Raw genomic sequence first — 24321 nt, forward strand, 5'->3', positions numbered from 1 at the left:
GATCTTGGGCTGCGTAATGTAGTTGTGTTTAAGCGCTTTGGTTTTTTAATTATACTTGCTATTCTTGCCTTCCTATAGTGTGCCGAGATGTTGTTTAAATAAATTATTGATTTCTGCGATCATAAGGTGGCTGGCTTTAAGAGCTTTGGTATTTGATTTTATTCTCGCTTAGCTTGCCTTCCTATGATGTGCCGAGGAGTTTTTATAAAGAAATTATTGAGCTCGGGAAGCGTGTTGAAGTTGGGTTTTAGCGCTTTGGTTTTTTATTTTATCCTCGTTTTGCTCTTCTTCCTCCGATGTGCCGAAGAGTTTTTTCTGATACATTATTAACGTCGGGGAGCGTGGGGTAGCTGGGTTTAAGCGCTTTTGATTATAATTTATACTCGCTTCGCTTGCCTCCCTTCGATGTGCCAAAATGTTGATTGAATAAATTATTGAGCTATGGGAGCGCGGGGTAATTTGGGTTATGCGCGTTGGTTTTAGATTTTATCCTCGATTTGCTCTTCTTCCTCTGATGTGCCGAAGAGTTTTTTCTGATAATTTATTAACCTCGGGGAGCGTGAGGTAGCTGGGTTCAAGAGCTTTGGTTTTAACTTTTATCCGCTCGCCTTCCTATGATGTGCCGAGATGTTGTTTAAATAAATTATTGATTTCGGCGAGCAAAGGGTAGCTGGCTTTAAGGGCTTTCGTATTTGATTTTATTCTCGCTTAGCTTGCCTTCCTATGATGTGCCGAGGAGTTTTTATAAATAAATTATTGAGCTCGGGAAGCGTGGTGTAGTTTGGTTTTAGCGCTTTGGTTTATTATTTTATCCACGCTTCGCTCTTCTTTCTCCGATGTGCTAAGGAGATTTTTCTGATAAATTATTAACCTCAGGGAGCGTGGGGTAGCTGGATTTAAGCGCATTGGTTTATGATTTTATCCTCGCTTCGCTCTTCTTTCTTCGATGTGCTAAGGACATTTTTTAATTAATATATTGATCGAGGGCAGCGTGGGGTAGATGGGTTTAAGCGCTTCAGTTTTTTATTTTATCCTCGTTTTCCTCTTCTTCCTCCGATGTGCCGATGAGTTTCTTCTGATAAATTTATTAAGCTCGGGGAGCGTGGGGTAGCTGGGTTGAAGAGCTTTGGTTTTAACTTTTATCCGCTCGCCTTCCTATGATGTGCCGAGATGTTGTTTAAATAAATTATTGCTTTTGGCAAGCATGGGGTAGCTGGATTTAAGCGCTTTGGTATTTGATTTTAATCTCGCTTAGCTTGCCTTCCTATTATGTGCCGAGGAGTTTTTATGATTAAATTATTGAGCTCGGGAAGCGTGGTTTAGTTGGGTTTTAGCACTTTGGTTTTAGATTTTATCCTCGCTCAGCTTGCCTTCCTATGATGTGCGGATGAGTTTTTATAAATAAATTATTATTCTCGGGGAGCGTGGGGTAGTTGGGTTTAAGCGCTTTGGTTTATAATTTATACTCGCTTCGTTTGCCTCCCTTCGATGTGCCAAAATGTTGATTGAATAAATTATTGAGCTAAGGGAGCGCGGGGTAGTTTGGTTTAAGCGCTTTGGTTTTAGATTTTATCAGTTCGCCTTCCTCCGATTTGCTAAAGTGTTGTTCTAATAAATTATTGCTTACGGCGGGCATGGGGTTGCTGAATTTAAAGATTTTGGTTTTTATTTTATTCTCGCTTTGCTCGTCTTCCTTTGATGTACCTAGGTTATATTTATATAAATTATTGCTTTTGGCAAGCATGGGGTAGCTGGATTTAAGGGCTTTGATTTATGATTTTATCTTGGCTTCGCTTTTCTTTCTCCGATGTGCTAAGGAGATTTTTGAGATTTCAATGTGCCAAGGTGTTGATTGAATAAATTATTAAGCTTGGGTAGGGTGGGGTAGCTCGGTTTCAGCGCTTTGGTTTTAGATTTTATTTGCTCGCCTTCATCTAATGTGCCTAAGTGTTGTTCAAATCAATTATTACTCTCTATTGCTTAGGTTTAGGCGCTTTGGTCTTTGATTTTTACTAGCTTTGCTAGCCTTCTTTTCATGTGACAAGGTGTTCTTTGAATCAATAATTGAGCGCGGGGAGCATACGGTAGCTGGGTTTAAGCGCTTTGATTTTAGATTTTATTCGCTCGCTTTCCTCTGATGTGCCTAAGTGTTGTTCAAATAAATTATTACTCTCTATTAGTTGGGTTTATGCGCTTTGGATTTTGATTTATACTAGTTTTGTCCTCCGCCCTTTGATTTGCGGAGGTGTTGTTTAAATGATGAATTGTCCTCGAGGAGCGCGGCTTTTAGCGCTTTGGTTCTAGATTTTATCCGCTCGCCTTCCTCGGATGTGCCGAGGTGTTGTTCTAATGTATTATTGCTCTCGGCGAGCAGGGAGTAGCTAGGTTTGAATACTGTGGTTTTTTATTTAATTCTCGGTTCGCTCGCCATTTTTCGCTCTCATCTGAGATTTCACGTGAAATTCTTTTTCTTACTATGTCATATGTAATCTATAGTACTGATAGCAGATACAATATTTTGAACAATTTCGTGTCACGCGTATCAGCGAATTTTTGCTATAGTTTCATACGCTTAATCTCGGTGTGGTCTGAAGTTGGCTGTTTGTTGCGCTTTTATGCACTTCCTGTCATCAACTCTGTAGCTAGCTGTCGAAAAATCTTATCCCGTTAATCGTTTCTCTCTAGAGTACTCTTCTAACCTCTATATTCTCTATGAACATCAAATAAATTTTATTAATTTCTAATTATTCCAATTAATAGATTTTTATTTCTGATTTATGAATTTGCATTATTCATATTATTGTTACAAGATTACGATGAAAATTAAGTTAATACCGTCACTTTTTATTTCAATAAATCGACACAAATATTATACAAAACGCTTATTATTTTTAAATCAACCTCATTTCTATTTGGCCTTAAATATGCATACCAATTTTTCAAAAACAATGTTTAATATTACCAAGAGGTATAAGAGCAGCAATCAAAGAATTCCAAAGGTATTAGTTTTATTTTACATTTATTATATAAAAAAATTTATTAGGTTTCTTTTATTCATACGAATTACATCTCATCAATGAATTAATAATATAATTTCTTTAAAAGAGTTCAAGACAAAATTCCTGTAAATTCTTTAAAACAAGGACTTCACAGCTGCTGCTATATCTATGCCAAATTGCTACTTCAGGTATCGCAGCATAACTATATAACCAATTTCCGTATTAAAAATGTTTCACTACAAATAATTTGATTCACACACTAATAATTTGATTTAAACAAAAATTTTTAATATTAATAAATAAAAATGTTGTAGCTTATAGCCAGTGTTTTGGTGTTATCATCTGGATAGTAAAACCGTATTGGCCCTTATTATGTGATTTTTATAAATTATATTAATTTAAAATAACTTCGAAAAAATATACTGAAGGTTACAAAATTTTTAATGATTATCACCTGATAATCAGCTGATTATCATTAGCATTTTATCTCATATAAACGCATATTTGTAACTAGTAGCTTAAAGAAAAATATTAAGCTGATATCACCTGATAATCAGCTGACATTTTGACATGATTATCAGCAGATCATCAGCTGATTATCAGCTATTAATCAGCTGATTGTCATCTGCTCTTTCTCAGTAGGGCACTCTTAAATAGATGACAAAATTTTGAAAAATTGATGCATTATTATTTTACGTATGTCCAAAACTTTGTGGTTTAGATGTTAATGTTTCAAAAGAGTCAAGGGTAAATGGTACCAAGTGCAATTATTTATATTTATTTTAAGATATACAGGTAAATTAGCGTAAGCGTGCATGGAAAGGCATGTAAATTTCATTCCAGTCGAGCAATATCTATAAGAAGTAATGGATATTTCAAAAAATAAAGTGTTAGGCATTTTGCAAAACTTTTAAATGTTTTCGTAGCGTCCTTTGGCAAAGAGTATGCTTGAGTATGTAAGATTGCTTAGCACATCTCAGTGACCAGATCAATATATCTATGTGTATGTGTGTGTGTATATATACATACACACACACATTTATTTTTTTTTTATTTATTTCAATCAGTACAAAAATACTACATAAATATCTATTACAGGTGTCAATAGTATAATCCTATAGAGGCAAAACTAGTTTGCCTGTGCATAGGGCATAGGTTATACAATTCTTAAGATTACAACCTACAAACTAATACTAAAACAAAAAAATTATAGCATTCGTTATTATATTATTAAATAACAATGTTACAAACTATGTTATACATTGTATTTTTGTATATGTTGATGCTTAATAACTAAGCTTTAACTTTTTAACCCACTTCCTTAGTTTCTAATTTATAACCATTTTATATTATTTGCTATAACTCTAAGTTCAATTGGTAGATCGTTAATTAATTTAATAGCTACTATGTAACTATTCTTCTTGCTGATTGCTTTTGTTATTCTAGGTATGAAAATACTCTCATTTCTAGTATTGGATCCACTTGTTAAATATATTGTACTTAGTTTGGCATACTAATCGAATAACGCCTCTGTATAAAATGATTGTTCTAGAATAAATAGCTAATTGCTGCTTAGGAAGGTAATTTTGCTAATGGTTTTAATCAGTCTGGTTTGCATCCCTGGAGCAGGCTTTAATAATTTTCATACGCATCCCCCCATGCAATAATACCATAAGTTGCTGTGCTGTGGAATAGTGCATAATACAGGGTAGTTAAAACCTTAGTATTCATAAAATTTTAAAATTTGGCAAAGACGTATTATTAACGCAAGTTAGATATTTAATTTTGTTTATAATATACTAAATGTTTCTATCCGATTTCATGTTGTAATCAAAGAAAAGGCCTGGATATTTACAGCTCTCTACCTTTTTCATTATGAACATTTTGGACATTTGACACACTTATGGCACAGTTTGGCACAGTTTGGCACAGTTTCGGCCCAGTTTGGCATGTAGCAAGCTAATATTGGTAGTATGCCACTTACCCTAGTGGAAATAATTGGGTATGCCAAAGTGTGCCAAAGTATGCTAAAGTGTATCAAAGTGTGCCAAAGTGTGCCATACTGTGCCAAAGTGAGCCAAAGTGTTCAAATTCGGAAATTTGCTGCACTTTGGCACACTTTGACACACGTGGGTTTTTCGGAAACAAACATCTCTTTTTTGACAAAGTATGGCACAGTATAGCACAGTTTGGCACAGTATTGCACAGCATGGCACACTATGGCATATTTTGGCACACTTTGGCACACTTTGGCACACTTCGGTACCCCCCGCGATAACATGATGTCGGCAGAATGACGGCACCGAGACTGCTCGGAATGGGCCACGCGTGACGTCCAGGTACCCCTGCTCCATGACCCGGAAATGACGTAATTGTGCTCAACACAATGCTGGCACGCGGTGCAAGCATCGTGCCGGCACTTAAATTAAGATCCGAAAAAACAAAAAAATTAAAACCCTCCTTGATAACGCATCGCGTACCGGGCATTTTGGGATCACGCATGCTGGCCGCTTGTGCCATCATTGTGACGTCCCCAAGACATCTTTCGTTGGAATTTTCAATAATTTTTTTTTCCTGCCATTCGAGAAGTCATAATGTTGACATTTTGGCGGCAGAGCGTGCCAGCACGCGTGCTCACATTGCGACGGCACGAAACTTTGTCAGAATGACGGCCATGAGTGCCGGCTGTATGACACCGGCGCGAACGAAGGCAAAATGTCGGCATTTTGCGTTCACGCCGTGTTGGCACTCGTGGCAGCATTATGATGGCATTTTGAGGAGCTACATGACGGCATTGTGCCGTCGACCCATGTTCAAAATTTATTAACATTTGGCGCTGTCAGAGTGCTAGCAGAATGCCTGCTGGGAGTGTTGCTCGCTATGACAGCATTCTGTCGGAACGAAATTCCCGCAGAATGCTGGCTTTGTTGGCTGCGAAACTTAGAAAATTTTCAGCCGCACAATTCACAAAATAAGGTTTTTCAATGTATTATATTTTAAGGCTGTTGATTTTGTTAATTTGGGCTATTATTTATCCACCGGACTTTGTTCCTTGCCAATTTTTATTAATTATATTATTATGACTACTCTTTCATGACTACCGAATTTATAGCAGCCTGACAGTTTCGCGCCTTACACGAAATAAGCGGGGAATATCAATGTTGTTAAACGCGTTAATAATAATTTTGGTGATTGTTTATTACAATAACTTGCAACTTTATTAACATCAACAGCTGCTCGCAGTACATAAGGACACAATTAGCTATGACTTGTAACAAGTGTTCGTGGTCGAGTGGTAAAGTGCCAGCCTGCTAATTGAAAGGTTCAGGGTTCGATCCCCGCTCGGGTATAATTTTTTTGTTTTTTCTTAATTTAAGTGCCGGCACGATGCTTTCACCGCGTGCCTGCATTGTTCTGAGTACAATGCCGTCATTTTCGGGTCATGGAGCAGGGATACCTGGACGTCACGCGTGGTCCATTCCGAGCAGTCTCGGTGCCGTCATTCGGCCGACATCATGTTATATGCGGGGATGGTGTGAGATTTATCCCGCCGCCCGCGCGCCAAAACATTGCCACTCCACGATGCCGTCATATCGACGGCACGCGTAGAGCTTGAAGTCCCAGTTATAGAACGTAACAATAAATAATTTTAAAAAAAAAAAAAAAAAAACAATTCTAGCATCGGTAAGACTTGAACCCGGGTCCTTTGAGTTAGTAAGCTGAAGGTCTACCACTGAGCCACAACTACTCGTTACAGTTAATACAAAAATTTAAACTCATGTACTTCAAGGAGCTTTAGATACTTAGTACTTTTACAATATTAATTAACAATTGCCCGTAATTGCCTTAAAGCTGCTGTCCGCTGTAAATGTTGGAAAAACATGCCTCAACAGAGGAATCCGTCGGGAATACAAGTTTTACAGATTTCGTGCAAAAATTTTCTAAGTCCTCAATTTCCGAAAAACCCATGTGTGTCAAAATGTGCCAAAATGTGCCAGAGTGTGCCAAAGTATACCAAGGTATGCCAAAGTGTAATAAATTTCCAAATTTGAACACTTTAGAACATTATGGCACACTATGGCACACTTTGGCACACTTTGGCACACTTTGTCGCACAATCCATTTCCACTAGGGTAGACCGAAGGATCAGGTTGTGGAAGCGATAGCTTAATAAATGTATACACTTATTTATGTTCTCTTAATGAGTAGACATTTATTATACAGTAGTAAGGCGAGCACACTGTGCGACTGTTTACAACAGACTGAGCAAATGTACGAGATACCGCAAGCAACTAACACGTCTATAGCTGTGACAGTATTCTCACATATATAAATATGATGTCTCCATTATTACTCATACATTGACAATGACATGGCATAATCAGTTTGACATAATCAGTTTTACTAATATTATTTTCTCAATTTTCGTGCATTATGGCACAGTTTGGCATGATATTGGTACAGTTTTCTTCGATATCGGGCTAGTTTGGCACGATATTGGCACAGTTTGGCACCGTTTAGCATAATTTCGGCTCAGTTTGGTACAGTTTGGTACAGTTTGGTACAAATCAACACATTTAAGTATTCAAAATAAGATTTTGTTTAAATAAAATTATTGGAAAATAACAATTTTGGAGGTCACAACTAGTTTTGGTTTTATCATCCGGATGGTAACACCTATTAAGGCCCTCATTATGTAAATTTTATGAATTTTAATAATTCTAAACAACTTCCCTAGTAAAAAAAATTCTGTGCCAAACTATGCCAAAACTGTGCCAAACTGTGCCAATATTGTGTCAATCTGTGCCAATATTGTGTCAATCTGTACCAAACTGTGCCAGACACTGCGATAACATTTGCACAAATTTTATTAATTTTCAGTATGACAAACTGTGCCAATATTGTGCCAAACTGTGCCATAAGTGTGTCAAATGTCCAAAATGTTCATGTTTTGACACATAGTTATGCCACAATATTGACATATATTGGCACAGTTTTGGCACAGTTTGGCACCGAATTTTTTTCCACTGGGGACGTATGTGAATGATTTTTTCAAAGATTTTGGCTATATTGGAAATTAGTAATATTAGTCTATAATTGTTTACTGCATGCTTGGAGTTATTTTAGTAAATTGATATAACTTCTACAGTTTTCAATGCATCCCGAATGAAAATACAAATCGTACGTTTCTGATATATTACGGGACGTCGCTGTAGATTTTTAGACGATACCACATGTTCATGTACGTTCGCGTACGTTTTTGCTGGGATTTGAACATTTTGTACAGCATTATACAGAAACGTACGCTAACGTACGCGAACGTACCCCGCGTAAAAATATTATATGAAATCTCATATGAGATCTTCATGAGATCTCATAATATTTTCACGCGGGACCCGAACGTCCGCAGGCGTAGTTGTGAAAATATAGTAAACTATAGTGATCGTTGCAGACTCACCCCTAAGTGGCGTCCGGTTTTTAGGCACTCGCCCCGTATAAATAGTTTCGAAGGAACTTCTTATACCCAGGGGAATGCCTGTTGGATTTGACCAAAAAGTTGTTTTTTTCCAATTCTTTTTGTGCCATTTTTTACAAAAAGGTTTTTTCATAAAGGTAATTTGGCTATTTTGTAGAAAATTAAATTTTGAAAAAATTTACGGTATTTAAGGCTTATGTGGGAGCTGAAAACACTGTTTTTCTGTTCCATATAACTTTTTGAATAAAGCTTGCAATGATAAACGACGACCAGAGCGCCATAGTGTTGAGTTTAGTGAATCATTCTACCGAAAAAAAAAAAAAAAATACCAATCGGACTTTTTTTGTAAAAGTTGTGAAATACAAGCGGGTGTTTACGCGTGTTCATGCGATTACAGCGCCAACCTCAAGCACCAATTTTATTTATTAACTTTTGTTAATTAGAAACTTCATCAATATAATGAGCAGAGCGCCATAGATTTGAGATAAGTGAATCATTCTACTGAAAGAAAATGTCAATACGGCTTTTAGTTTTTTTTTGGCATTTGAAATACTAAATACCCCGTGGCGGATTTGCGAAGTTATAGCTCCCACCTCCCCTTAAAAATTCTAAATACCCAATTAAAAAAAGGTTTCCTAGTAGCAAAGCCTAATTACCAAAAATTAACTTTCCGTCCGTGCGCAGGACATCATGTTCATAAGAAGTGACCTTATATTACACATCATACTTGCTCGAACCAACTTTTTTCAATTGAACTCACTATATATATATATATATATATATATATATATATATATATATATATATATATATATATATATATATATGGGACGTTTCACGTCAACCGGACCATCAGTGCACCCAAAATTTGGGTTAACCTAACAAGACGTTTGAGGTCTCAAAATGATCGTCTGGTCAAGGGCTTTTGAAAAAGTTCTGGCCTTTTCAAAAATCCAATGTGGCGCATAAAATATGGAGCTTGAAACCCACGTGTTCACAGCACATTCAACAAAAACAATAGTAAAAATGTTCTAATTTGTGAAATATCCCACAAAAAAGCATGTACAACTCATGATAGGACATATTATTGACAATGCTGACGGAATTCCAAAATCAAAAATGGCGAAATCAAAATGGTGGACATTATACCTCCACCAAACCCATTTTACCGCAACAAATGATTTTTGATCAGTTTAAAGTATCGATATGGGGGTTTTCAGGGTCACTGAATCTTATTTTAACCTCGACATTTCAAAATTCGAAATGTTGGATCCAAAATGGCGGACATTATACCACCACCGAACCAATTTTACGGCAACAAATGATTTTAGATCACTTTAAAGTATCGATATGAGGGTTTTTGGGGCCACTGCACCTTATTTTAACCTCGAAATTTTTAAATCCAAAATGGCCGATCCAAAATGGCGGACATTATACAACCACCAAAACTATTTTACCGCAATGAACGATTTTAAATCAGTTTAAAGTATCGGTATGGGAGTTTAAGGGGCCGCTGAATCTTATTTTAACCTCGAAATTTCAAAATTCAATATGGCCAATATAAACTGGCGGATATTTGTCATAACCCACCCGCAGGCTCTCTCGCGAAAAGCCCCGCTATCGCGCAACCCGCCGAACACGCCACGCACGCTGCAGCGCTTATCACCGCGGCGCTAGTACCGCGGCGCGCCGCTAGGCGGCTGCGCATTATCCACAAGTGAAGTAGCTCGCGGAGGGCACATAAGGAGGCCGGGTCCAGCTCTGTACCTCGCCCCTCTTCCAACAGCCTAATGCTGCAAGTACACGGCTCATGTCCAATGACAACTTGTGCAAAGACTTCAGCAAATAAAACTGTTTTGTGGCAAAGGAATTTATTGCTTTCAAGTGATTTATTTCATCCCTCTTTTTTACCTACACCCCCAACCCATTCCCACGTTTAGCAACCCATAGAAAGGAATATTTTCTTCAAGGAATGCTTTCTTCATCGGCGACTTTTTCTCCAACAGTCTTTTTCAGGATAGTTGGTGAGCAAGTCCATCAGCGGCTTTATTCATAGAGGTTAAAATAAGATTCAGTGACCCTGAAAACCCCCATATCGATACTTTAAACTGATCAAAAATCATTTGTTGCGGTAAAATGGGTTTGGTGGAGGTATAATGTCCACCATTTTGATTTCGCCATTTTTGATTTTGGAATTCCGTCAGCATTGTCAATAATATGTCCTATCATGAGTTGTACATGCTTTTTGGTGGGATATTTCACAAATTAGAACATTTTTACTATTGTTTTTGTTGAATGTGCTATGAAAACGTGTGTTTCAGGCTCCATATTTAAGCGCCACATTGGATTTTTGAAAAGACCAGAACTTTTTCAAAAGCCCTTGTCCAGACGATCATTTTGAGACCTCAAACGTCTTGTTAGGTTAACCCAAATTTTGGGTGCACTGATGGTCCGGTTGACGTGAAACGTCCCATATATATATATATATATATATATATATATATATATATATATATATAATATATATATGTATGTATACTATATTCTACACTACGCCAAGAATAAATTTTTTAAATTACCTTATATAGTCCGGGGGCCCACAATACTTCCCGTAGCAAATTTAAGGACCAGTCTAACACCAAGACTTTTCTTACGTATTTTTGTCCCCTAAATGCAAATCACGAGGGTGGGTTGCTGGAAAATGCGTCTAACAATAGTTATAAACAATTTAATGTTAAAAAATCAAAAATTTCGGTTTAAACTCGAAAAAAACAATTCTCAAAGTTATTTCATTAATTTTCATACCGAATACACTTAGTTTTCTAGTAAAACTAGGAATGAAGTCGCGCGCTCTTGATTCTATCTTTTTCTAATGCGACGTAAGCCGTATCACGTACGTGATCACATGATTGAATATAAGCGCGTAATTCTAATTCTTATTAATAAAATCGAGTATATTTTATGTACATCTTATAAAATCATTTAGAGAAAGTACAAAAGCTTTTCTGTTTTCTTGGTCACTCAACCGCTAGGAAAATAGAACATAAATTTTAGAAGTAGTGGAAAGAAAGATGCCATTGTGCGAGTATCGGCTCTCAGTTTTTATGATTCACTAGGAATTTAGCGCGCGCGTTGCGCGTGGCATGTTTAAGTTTTGGATATAAACATATATCAATCATGAAAACAGAACATTTTCAGTGCGTAGATAATTTAAAATAATAAAGACAATAGATATAATTATATTTAATTATTTCACGTATTAAATCTTGAAGTTGTAACTCTGTATAAATAATTATGCAATAAAATACTCATTAATGCCTATCATTGAAAAAGTAAAACAAATTGTAAGCATATTTATTAAAATTTTTGTAATGACAAAAAAATTTGTCTTAAAGGAAGTTATAGATATAATTCTTTATATACGTAATTTTTTACTTGTACTCCTTGTCTTTGTCTTCCAAGATATATTTTAACAGAATCCCAAGATCTAACTCTGGACATAGCTACATAAAGCTGACCGTGATTAAAAACATTTGCTCGCAGGTCTATAGTAATTTTATGAAATGTTTGGCCTTGTGATTTATTGATGGTCATTGCAAAAGCTATTTTTATAGGAAATTGTTTTCTTTTAAATGTAAAAGGATAGTCATTTTCACAGTACAATGTAATTCGGTTTATGAAAACGATACGTCCAGCTTTGTCGCCAGTTAAAATTATACATTTCAATAAATGATTAGAAAAATCTATTATTCTTAATCGTGTACCGTTACATAGACCTTCATTAATACTTATATTTCTAATAAGCATTACAATACAATGTTTTCTTAAGCGCAACTCATAAGGAGGTAGACTTGTTGGATTTAGGGAATTCAAGTATTCTGGCAAAAGCACTTCATCTAATTCACCGTTATTACAATTTTCTGTACTGTCGATAGCCGTATATACATGTTCACTCGTTACATCCAATAGATTAGTGACTTGTTTGTTAATTTCATCAACATCAATATTTCGGGCTGATAATATAGCACATTGACTCATATCTTCATATAGTTTTTCCTCGATCAATTGACCGAATGAATAGTATGCAATGTCAGTATCGCCATCAAGATTGCAATGTTCAGGCATATCAATGTTGTCATTTAAATCATTTATTGTTCCATTACCAACTTCTAATAAATATTTAGCGAAATTAATTTCATTTGACCTTACTCTCATATTTGTGGTAAGAGTAAATTTTTTAAAATACTTCCACAATTCGCTGTATTTGATGGAAAGATTCAGTGTTTCACATCTAGTTCCTCTAATTTTAATTGGAAGAAGTTGTCGAAAATCTCCTCCTAGTATAAAAATTTTTCCTCCGAATGGCAAATTATTGTTCATAATATGTTGCAAAGTTCGATTTGCAATTTCTAAAGCATATCTTGGAGCCATTGGAGCTTCGTCCCAGATAAACACATCGGAATTTTTTAAAAAGAGCCCTTCTTTTGATTGTGCTTTAATATTTGATGATGAATCGTGATACATAGGAACTGGTAAGCCAAACGTTTTGTGTACTGTCTTTCCATGAGGAAGTAATGTGGCAGCAATACCAGTAAATGCCATTGTACATACTTTAATATTTTTTGATGATAATAAATTGTACAGAGTAGTGTAAATATATGTTTTTCCAGATCCACCTGGACCATCAATATATATGCAATTATTTCTATCATGATCATTAAGATTAACTGCACGAAGAACTGTATCTACGATTTCCTTTTGACCATTATTTAAGTTCTCATACTGCTGTTGGCCAAGTTCTGCCATTTGTGGCAAATTTGCTTCTTCAATTTCATCACATGCTATATTGAGTTCGACTGTTTGCTCCATCGTAGGAAAATCACTTAAAGATCTACCTTCCATATTTAATAAATTATTAATATGTGCATAAGCTTTTTGGTGACTTATAGTTAATTCATTTGTTCGTGAAAAATCTTCAGACATTGAGTCTTTGAATTTATTCCATAATTCTTCAGGGTGAATAGGTTGGCAATGGATCAAAATACGAACAAACAATCGGCGAAGTTGCACAGGCATCATCCACACGATTGCTTCCTCCATGGCTTTAATCCATTCTTCATCATCTTCTATAAGACCCAAAGCTAAACATGCCGCTGTAAATGTAGGGTACAGGATACCATCAACAGTTTTCAAGTAATCAAAACTTGTAGCACCTTTAACATGCAGTAACAATAGTCGCAAATGAAATAGTTCTATTTGAGTTGGACTAATTGAATACATACGTCCAATGCAATTAAAACTTTGTTTACGGACTTGCCAACTTGAAACCAATAAACCATCAATTTTAGATTTTTTATAAACAAATTTGCTTGGAATATCTGCATAATAATACTGTCTTGCTTCTGGATTTTCTAAATTTAATTTAAAATAATCTAGTAACATGCTACTTATAGAACTTAAAGTTTCTTGTGTAATATTTCCGACATTTATCGTAACAGTATGTTGATACGGTAAATGTAATGGCAATCTTATTATAGCATGACTTTTATCTTGTAATATTTTACTTAATATTCGGTAACATGCTTCAACAGGTCCAACGTACCTAGCATCGAGAAAATCTCTGATTTCATCGTGGTTAATTGAGGTACCTTCATTAGATTCACCAATTGTTACAGTGGCAGCGTCATGACCTTTATAAATATATTTATATAAATATTTAACGGATTTAATACTCGTAACTACTTCGACATTAATATGGCAGTTAAATTTTTCTAATAAAATAGGACAATATGGTACGACCCATCTATTATCGACTTCATTATCATTAGCCTGCTTATGTAAAATCCCAGTATTTCTCGTGCGATAATTAGGATAACCATTTTCATCCATATTTGTTTCGTTTACAAAATGTTTAGGAAATTTTTTGGAACACTTTCCATCTACTTGACACCAACTACCGCATGGACCATGTATCATATTTTTCAAAACTATATCTTGTAATGTTGGATTTTGTGCATCAGGAATTTCAGCTGAAATATATCTATCAACAATCTCTGAAGTGGTTATCTTAGAACCATAAGCTAAAGTTATCAATAAGTGCATGTGGGGTAGACCTCGCTTTTGAAATTCAATTACATATACATATGCTGCGGCTTCGCCGAAAAAATTCTTTTTGATAACAAAATCTAATAAGCGTTCTTTCTTTAAATGAAATACCCGAGCTACAATATCTGGTCTATCAGAAGCCTGTTGATGAGGTAAAAGATTTTCTACTATCTCTGGCAATTTGGGATTACATGTCATTGTAAGGAAGATATCAGGTTTACCTTTCCGATTAATTAAGGCCATTGCATCTTGATAACATTGTTGCATGTGGCGAGGTGAACCAATGAATGTTGATGGAAGAATTATTGTTTTACCAACTTGTCCACCAATATCATTAGCCGAATTTTGCAAGTAATCGTGTAATCCTTGATATGTATCTGCCTTAATTTCTTTTTGATGGTTTTTGACATATGTAATTCTATCTTTTTCAATTTTGACATAAGCATCTACAACATACTGTTGAAATAATCGGCGTCCCAAAAGAAAAGGATTAAATTCATCTGGTCTAATAGCTAATTTATATCTTGTGTAAGCTAAACGGGTCACACGTCGATTATTACCACCAGCGTTATTTCTATTTATACACTGTAAATTTTGATGCCATCCTTGATTGCAGTAAGGATAAAATAATGGATAAATCCATGGTTCTACATTTGGGTCCATTGTACTTACATATTGTAAAGTTTTTGTGTTTTTGTTTCGAATAGTTACGTAAGATTCTGGAATGTCGCCATCAGCTGTTGTAGAAAAAACAGCAGCTACTTCATTGGTTCGCTGAAAATTGTATCTTCGTGCATCAGTTCCTAGTTTTAATGCAAATAATAATTGTAATTCTGGTACTGGTTCATCAGAGTTTATTAAGGTTTGTTGATTACTTATTTCTTGTTTCATCATTTCGTATGATTTAGCAAAGATATTATTTTCTCTTATTACCTTATCTAAAATTTCTAATGTTTCATACTGAAGATCAGAATTTTGTTCCATTCTTAAATATGTAGCTTCTAGTGGATCAACAATGAAAAGTTGGCCGTAAGCTGGACTATCATTTTCTTCTGGATATAAGGCAGTGTTAATCTGATAATATACTTGTCCTTGAATTTTAAAACAATATGGTCCTGAACGTCTTGAAGCAAAATTAACTAAGTTAGCATTAAAAGAAGCAAAGGACAATGAATTATTGTAGACACGTATATGTTGAAAAAAGTCATTCGATTTAGCATGAGATCCATTAAACAAATCATTGAGAACTGTAGGAAATACAGGTGTAGGTTCTAAATGAACTGCCCCATGACTACAGCAATCATTAAAAGAAAATCCTTTATTTGATACTTTTTCTCCAATAAAATGCTGTGCTCTACAATGTGTGCATGAAATATTCATTGGTCCTAAATGATCCCGGAGTACAGGTTCATTTCTGGATTCATCAATAATAGCATTACGTTCAGCCTGTCGTCTACGTCTTTGGGATTCAGCTCTTCTTTCTCGTCTATTTTCTTGAAATATTTCTTCTTCTTCTTGTGTACGAACTACTCTTCGGCGAGGCATTGTTGTAAATTAATTATTAATATTTGATAGAAATTTAGTTAAATTAATACAAAGTTGCTAAAATAAGAAATACAAAATAAGTATAAAGGTAATGAAATATAATTTGAAAAATAAGATTCTATTTATAAATTTTATTAATAATTTTAGTTTGTAAGTAATATTTTCAGTTGAAAGTTATTTGCAATTTCAAGATTAGTTTTTGATCAAAGTTTATTTTCAGTTTTAGTAAATTGTAATGTTTTAAGTTTCAGTTTACAAATTCAAGTTGTCAAGTTTAAGTTTTCAAGTTCAAGTTATGAAGTTCAAATTTTCAAGTTCAAGTTTTCAAATTAATTTTTTTTAAGTTCAAGTGTTGAAGATGTGAAGGTGTAATAGGAGGTCTTAAGTTATTGTAATAGGTTAGACGTAAATAAATTTTGACACAATATTATTATAAATGATTTGTCTTTATCTTTAATATAAAATTAATGATACAAAAAATGTTTACATTTTTTTTAATTAAATAATAGTAAACAAAGAAGTAAGTGTTGTAACAGCTTCAAATGTATCCTAGAAAACCTGAAACAAACAAAAATTAAAAATAGTTATAATTGTCAATGTTCAATAAAAAATATAAATACCGAGGTTACATAATTGTGAATCGCATACATTATTAATTTTTCTGTTATACTTTAATATTTTCAAATCTTGAAACAAAATATATGTATTCTTAGCTTTAAATTAATCTAATAAAAATTAGAATTAGTTAGATTCTACATAAAGTCACACGTTTTGTTGTATTTTAAAGAAGTGTGTGTTAAAATTGGCAACCTGATCCTACATGTATGTAAATTAATAGCCGCACACTCAGGGTTCTGTGAAGTTTACTATTCTGATGTATCTTTTCTGATTTCTGATGTGATTTTTCTTTTGCGAAACATTATATAATGCAGATGATAATATTTGTGTGTCCAAGATAGCCAGAGAATCTCTGAAAGTGTGAATATTGACTATTATGAGTGAATAGATCCAGTCATAGTCAATATTCGAGCTTGAATGGTATTACATCAGCTCTATTAAAGGTAGACATCTGTGTCTTTGCTCAGAAACTTGCAAAATTGTGTAGAATTAGGCTACGACGGCAGTTTCTATTTAATTGTCTTGGTTCATACTGACACATTGAACTCAATGGCTTTAACGTCAAAATTGTCATACAGGTACTGATAAACTAATCAAAATTATATCACTTACAATAATGATAACTTGATTTATTGATGTAGTAAGTGAAAACAAATTACTATGCAAAATTCTTACCCTCTAGCATTGATATTTTTTAAATGAGTCAAAACAATATTTTGGATATAATATGATTACTTGTTTTACAATATTTGTGTGTTTTGGCCTTCATTTAAAAAACAATCATAGCTACAGGGCTGAAAATTTGCATGAAAATTTGTTTTCACTTGTTAAAACAATAAATCAAATTGTTATTGTTGTATAACTGATATAATTTATATTTTGATATTAACATCTGTATGAAAATTTTGACGCTTTAGCCTCAAAGTTCAGTCTATTAGTACGAACAAAGACAATTAAATGAAAACTGCTATCATAGCATAATTCTACATAATTTTATAAATTTCTAAGCAAAAAAAAACAGATTTCTAATTTTGATATAGCCTATGTAACACTGTAATGTCAAATATCTCTGAAGGACACTTCCAGAGCTCATCTCTGATTATCTTGGACATACAAACATGATCACTGAGTCTGTACGTGATTAATTTATACACTTGTAGGGAGATATTGCCACTTTAAACACACTTTTCATAACTGTACTGTAATTAGTATTTAATCTTGTAACTGGCCTCTAAAGAGGCATAGCGGTTAGAATTCACTAAGCAGAGTAACAATGTAACAAAACAAAATTAAATTTATATACTAACCAAACTTTTCTTATTTTGTCTGAAATGGCAATTGTAGATACTGGTTGCAGTAGTAAACGCCAAACACTGCCTTGATTGTTCTATTGCTAAATATAAAAAAACAATAAATGAAATGTCGCCAATGAAAGAAGCATAAGAATTTACATAATATAGGTTAGATTTGACCATGATAAGGTCAATGAAAACTGTAAATTGAAAAATACTCACATAATCAATTTTTGCAAATAATATCAATACCGGAATATCATTGGTGGATAAATAATAGAATCCGGTTTCTTTTTCCCCTTAATTTATGTAAAAACAATTCAGAAAAGGGCCTGCACCTGCCTTCTTTTGACGGTATACATGCGGCTACGCAACGCCGTTTGCGTCTGGCCACCATAAGTGGTTTTATTGATTTTCTTTTCTCACGCATGCGCATAGCTTCTTCGCAGTGGCAGTGAATATTGTGTTCACGCACCCACGGAAAAAGCTTTTAAACTGAATTGAATCATTGAATTATAAAAATTTACTTAAAAAATAAATAAATAAAACTGAAAAATTTATGAACACACTTTATTTTAACATTCTTGTTCTTGTTACAAAATTAGGGTTTAAAACTTTATTATTATATTTTATGTAACAATTGTACATATGATTATGTTTAGTCTAAATTACCCTTTTAAATTATACATTAGAATGCAACAATATATAGAGTTTTGACTTTGAACAACTCTATTATTTATATTAAATATTAATATTATAACAGTTTTTTTCCATTGTTGCTTCAACTATATTACGTGCTCTAGTTATTGTTGTACACAAATTTAATACTGACTGTAGTCGCATGCTTTTACACAATTTTTCTCTTAGTCTAGTCATTCGCTTATACAATATATTTTATAGTCATGCTTTTGCACAATATTTAAGTTAATGTAGTTATTTTGTTTTAAACAAAAATATATTTTAGTTAGTCTAGTCACAGTATTTTACGCAGTCTAGTCATTATTTTCCACAATGTGGTACCGACTATAATCTTTCTTATCGCAATATTTTACTTAATCTAGTCATTCTTTTCCACAATGTGGTACTGACTATAATGACACTTTTCACAATATTTTACTTATTCTAGTCATTCTTTTCCACAATTTGGTACTGACTATAATGAAACTTTTCACAATATTTTACTTATTCTAGTCATTCTTTTCCACAATGTGGCACTGACTATAATTGTACTTATTGCAATATTTGACTTATCTAGTCACTCTTTTACGCAATACTGTAATCATTCTTTTACATAATAAATATATTTTAAGCAGTCTAGTCATTCTTTTAAAAAACAAATGTTTAGTGACTCTAGTCGTGCTTTTGCACACTTTTTTTACTTACTCTAGTCATTTTTTTACACCACAATAAATACTCTAGTCCTTCTTCTACTGACTCTAGTCATGTTTTTGCATTATTTTGCAAAACTTAAAATGGTTTGAAAACCATGTTTTTAAAAGTTAGAAAAAAACTAAGATATATAAAAACGAACTGTAAGAAACGAACTGTAAAAAACGAACTGTAAAAAAGGAACAGTAAAAAACGAACAAACTTTTATAAAGGCAGAAACCAAAGTATTAAGATATTAATCTTCTTAGTTTTACTCCGGAGGAGTTCTTCTTTTCAATGTTCTGTTCGCTCGTAATAAATCTAGTTCTGGCAGTGGTTCCTCCTCACGTAGTGTTATCAAAGTAGAGTCTGCGCAAGAAATAGTTAAAGGTATACCTAAAAATATAAAATTATTAATTTAATTGAACAATATTAAAATCAAATCAACGAAAAATAAAAAATAAAATGTTACTTGGGTCATTGACAATATTTCCGATGACGGTAACTGCCATTCCTCTGGTCACTTCTACAGGCACGGTATAATTTGAGATATTGACAATAATTTTATGCACGCCATCTGTTATAGAACCACAAGCGTACGTAGCATTTTGATAGCGACTGGCAGTAGGTGAAAATTCTGCTTTTATGTGTCCATCGATGGCTGTAAAAATTTTTATCATAAATAAATAAATCTTATTACCTACTTATATTAATAAAAGTTATTATAATTGAACACTTACATATCTTTCCCTCAACATCCCTGATGGTATCGAAGTTGACTTGCCTTGGCGGTACAACAGGTGGTCCAGCCAACATGGTATGAACTCCGAAGAAATTAAAAGTTGTGTTGGGTTGTATGATTATTTCATACGGCAAGAATCCTTGAGACTCGAGCAGCTTTGGAAATTTCGATGACTTGCATAAGCCTTTATTCACATGAAGTCTCTGCAAAGCGAATAAAATATAATTTGATAAATGTAATATAATTATAATAATTAAGACCATAATTTTGATTATAAAAGTTTTAATACGATACCCTGTTAAGCAGAACTTGTGGTTGGTGTCTGTCGATCAACTCCTTACCCCATATCAGACACATTACTTTCTTTGTTCCGTTACTCAATCCAAATTTGAATAAATCAAATGATTTCTGCTGAACCGGAGCCTCAACGGAACAAACATATCCAACCAATTCCCTTAAAGAATCATGTAAAAATGAATATATGCACAAAAATAAAATTAAAATTTAGGTTAAATTAAAAATTCGCATTTAAAAATCAAATATATGTTCAAAAAAAAAATTCAAATTTAAAAGAAAATACATTAAACTTACAGTCCTATCTTTATCCTGCAAGTCTTCAAAGTCAGCATCATCCGAATAGGGTATGTCCACTTGTCCCACTGCTCCCATTTTGAGGTTAGGTCGTCACGAGGTCTGTGCAAAAATCGCACGAAATTGTCTAAATCAATAATCAACTTTATGTACCTAGCGACGGGTTAACTTCGCGTCACGGTAGCCACAAACATTTATATAATTAATTATATAAAAATAATGAAAAGCACGTGCAAGTCAGCAAGTGCGTAGGTATCTCGAGCGAGAGTTTAACGTCACGTCCCGAAAAACGAAGCACGTGCATTTATCGAAAAACCATTCGAAGCAATTCGTCGACAATAAAAACAGAATATAATAATTAAGACGTGTACGTTGTATTTTCCGTCCCGTAAGTATCCCATAAGTGCGTTTTATGAGTATGTCGAGTACACGTGGCGAGAAAGGTTAGATTCGCGTTCGATCGCGAAAATATGTATATGCATGACTACATTACATATTATTATTGTAGTATATACAAATTACATTACTTACCTTGTTCAGATTGAAGTGATTTGTGTGGATTCCCAAGCACACGAAAGGATGGACTTCAGCAGCTCTCCAGTAGTTGCGGATGCCGGACGCACACGCTCCGTCTCAACACGGAAATGCTCTCGATAGAGCGCGCCACACTATGTATAGTGGACTATACGGAATACGGAACTAACGGTCCGCGGAAAACAATTATTGATTATTTTTTATTAAAAAACAAAGAATTCAAAGTAGCTGAAATTAAAAACTAAAAAATTACATTATAAATTTAATAACTATATAAATTCAATAACTAATAGCCTAATTCTTAACAGAGATTTAAATTATAAATCAAAATCCATGTTCCTCAAACAACGACCAATCAGATTTGCTTAGCAACCAATCAGAATCACGTAATAAAGGCTTCACAACCAAGTCCATCATTTTTTTAAGAGAGGATAAAACTGAGGACTGAGAGTTAGGGTGGTCAACACGTGTGCGTGAAGTACGTCATCATGTGCTCGCCCGCTTTCCGAATTTTCCACCACCACGTAGGCCCAGCGGACCGACGCTGATTCGAGCTCGTAGTTCTGCAAGTCCGTGCAGAGTCGCTCTGATTTGTCAAAACTATATCCCTTCATTCAAGGTCTTGCAGCATCACCGCCGCTCCGGAGGACAGTCAGACTAGTAAGTAGATTCTTGTATTTAGGTTCTTTGAGACACTATACATCCTTGAAACTGGTTTGACTACAAACACTGTTCTAGTTTATTCACTACCTTCAAACCATTTCGCGATTGTAGAGAGTATTTCAATGCTCGTTCGAATGACCCGGGGTTAATATATTTTGTGCTCCTAAAGACATCGCCTAGGGTTTTGCACGACGTCACACTAATAACACTGGTAGGAAATCTACCATAAGTGTTGGGCGGCACACTAACGTCTGCTAATATTTTATAAGCATGTAACATGTTACTAAATCCCTCAAAACTATTTTTTAATAAATATATTAATAATGTCGTCATCATTGGTTTGAATAGTGAATTTGAAGAAAAGTTCAGTATAAGAGTCAGTGGGTTTGTCTATCATTACAATGCCATTTATTTGCATTATAAAAAAGCTATACAACTGAAATTTTACACAGATACTGTTGTAAGTGTATTGAATACATCTCAATGAACGTGTTCATATATGTACATCTGTATACGTTTGATTGTATGTATGAGTGGGGAGAGCCGCCAGCGCTGTTAGCGCACCGATATGTAAAGACTAGTCAGTCGCTGCCTGTACCTATTCGAGTGCACATAATAAAGAGACTACAGGGTTATACATACGACGTTTATTTCTATCCTTTTTCCTTACGCCTCAGATAACCGTAATTACAGGTTATGGGCCTACACTCACGCTCGATAAAAGACGTCTCGCTAGCTTAACGAGGTTTTGTCCTTCCTTCGAGACGCCGAAAGGCTTACCAAACCGTACAGGAAAACCGTTGGTGATAGAAACCGGAGCAGCTCGCAGAAAGTCACTCTAAAGGTACGAAGTTAAATGGCGACCGCAAAAGGGAAGAACCTGGCGATGCTGCAAAACATTGAACGCCTGTCAGGCGCAGATAACTATCACGATTGGGCAGTGATGATGAAGGCGTACCTCGAACATGAGGACCTATTCGACACAATATTGCCCAGCAGCGAAGATGGAGCCGTGAGCACAGACCCAACGAAAATGCGTCTTGCTAGAACCAAGCTGATACTATCCGTTGATCGCATAATACTGAGTCAAATAGGACTGAATTCACCGACGGAGATTTGGAATACCCTGCAAAGTACGTATGCCAGCAAAAGCCTCTACAGGAAAACAAGCCTGATAATCGAATATACGAGAATACGACTAGAAGACTGCGAATCGACAGAGGAGTATATCGATCGCATAACCACCATACACCGAAAGCTCAAGGACTTTGGGAAGGATCTGGGCGACGACTTTGCGGCGTGCATCATGCTCGGTGGCCTACCAGACGAATTCGAACCCATGCGTATGGCATTAGAAAGCTTACCCGAGAAAGAAATCACGACCGCGAATGTAAAAGCCAAAATATTATTGAAGGTCAAATGGGGAAAACCATCGCAAGAATCAAACGAGCTTAGTCTGTACACAACAAACAACAACAGACGCGGAAGAAGTTTCCAGAAAGGCGAAAAGTGGGGAGACAACGGAGCCAATTCGTCATCATATTCAAATGCCCGATGCTACCGTTGTAACCGTTACGGCCACATTTCAAGACAGTGCAATCTACCCGATACACGCCAGCAGCGAACGCAACAACAGGCAAACCACGCTAGCCTAGAAGAGGACGAGGAAAGGAGCCAGCAACGTGACGACCAAATCGCGGCTTTCGCCTTCATCGGACTTGCTGCTGGAAGTAAGGCGAGTCCAGATGATTGGATCGTCGACTCCGGCGCATCCCGTCACATGTGTAATGATAAGAACAATTTCTCATGCATGCGTAAGTCAAATCTAAAATACATTACCGTTGCGGACAGAGGAAAAGTGCTGGTACACGGAGAAGGTGAGATAGCAATGCAATTGGCAAACGGAACGAAGATAAATTTATTGAACGTTTTATTTGTACCCGACGTAACCGTAAATTTGATGTCAGTTAGTGAAGCGAGCAAGCGAAAATTTAATACAGTTTTTTCGGAAAAATCATGTAAAATCATCGATCGAAACGGAAATGTAGCCGTAAATGCGCATTTAGAAAGCGGTATTTTTAAGATCCCATGCAAAAGAGGCAAACATGCTGCTAACGCGAATGCAAAACATCTAACTAATTACGATAACAATACCAAGCGGCAGGTGGCCTTGACAATCCATGCATCACCATCGCCAGTGGAAATAGAATTATGGCATAGGCGACTTGCACATCTCAACAACGACTACGTCAGACAGCTGAGCAAAAGACCGACATCAGGAATACACCTAAAAACTGGCGAAGAAAATAAATGCGAGGTCTGCGTGCTGGGCAAGATGTGCAAAAGACCTTTCTACAGAAGCGAAAACCGAGCTGGCGCGGTGCTGGA

At 35.1% G+C, this 24321-nt stretch overlaps 2 protein-coding genes across 18 annotated transcripts in view; one reads left to right on the forward strand and one right to left on the reverse strand.

Moving 5' to 3' along the window:
• Window positions 1-24321, forward strand: part of LOC100499182 (uncharacterized) — a 300507-nt gene that overhangs the window by 73550 nt on the left and 202636 nt on the right. For 2 of the 17 annotated variants that reach the window (XM_032602049.1, XM_031930101.2), the window contains exon 1: window positions 19668-19793. The exons of 3 other annotated variants lie outside the window; for them this stretch is intronic. Coding sequence is in view for 1 of the 14 variants with exons in the window: in NM_001191062.1 (NP_001177991.1) it covers window positions 2778-2999 (222 nt within the window). In the remaining 13 variants the exon portion in view is untranslated. 17 annotated transcript variants of the gene reach the window in all.
• LOC103315759 lies at window positions 16553-20830 on the reverse strand. The gene is made up of 7 exons (XM_031930168.1): window positions 20737-20830; window positions 20440-20599; window positions 20144-20348; window positions 19876-20064; window positions 18258-19799; window positions 18051-18136; window positions 16553-16683 (listed from the first exon to the last, which is right to left on the reverse strand). Exons 1-5 carry the CDS (start codon window positions 20775-20777, stop codon window positions 19675-19677), a joined length of 720 nt encoding a protein of 239 aa, XP_031786028.1. The 5' UTR covers window positions 20778-20830; the 3' UTR covers window positions 16553-16683; window positions 18051-18136; window positions 18258-19674.

The sequence above is a fragment of the Nasonia vitripennis genome (genome assembly GCF_009193385.2).
Source record: "Nasonia vitripennis strain AsymCx chromosome 4 unlocalized genomic scaffold, Nvit_psr_1.1 chr4_random0009, whole genome shotgun sequence".
Lineage (NCBI taxonomy): Eukaryota > Metazoa > Arthropoda > Insecta > Hymenoptera > Pteromalidae > Nasonia > Nasonia vitripennis.

What these genes read in the sequence shown, in the direction of transcription:
- LOC103315759 (XM_031930168.1), bottom strand. Translation starts at nt 20,777, where the DNA reads ATGATGCTGACTTTGAAGACTTGCAGGATAAAGATAGGACT. An exon ending in CACAAGTTCTGCTTAACAGG is followed by an intron (nt 20,349 to 20,439) that starts GTATCGTATTAA and finishes TTCGCTTTGCAG; the next exon opens with AGACTTCATGTGAATAAAGG. An exon ending in GGATGTTGAGGGAAAGATAT is followed by an intron (nt 20,065 to 20,143) that starts GTAAGTGTTCAA and finishes AAATTTTTACAG; the next exon opens with CCATCGATGGACACATAAAA.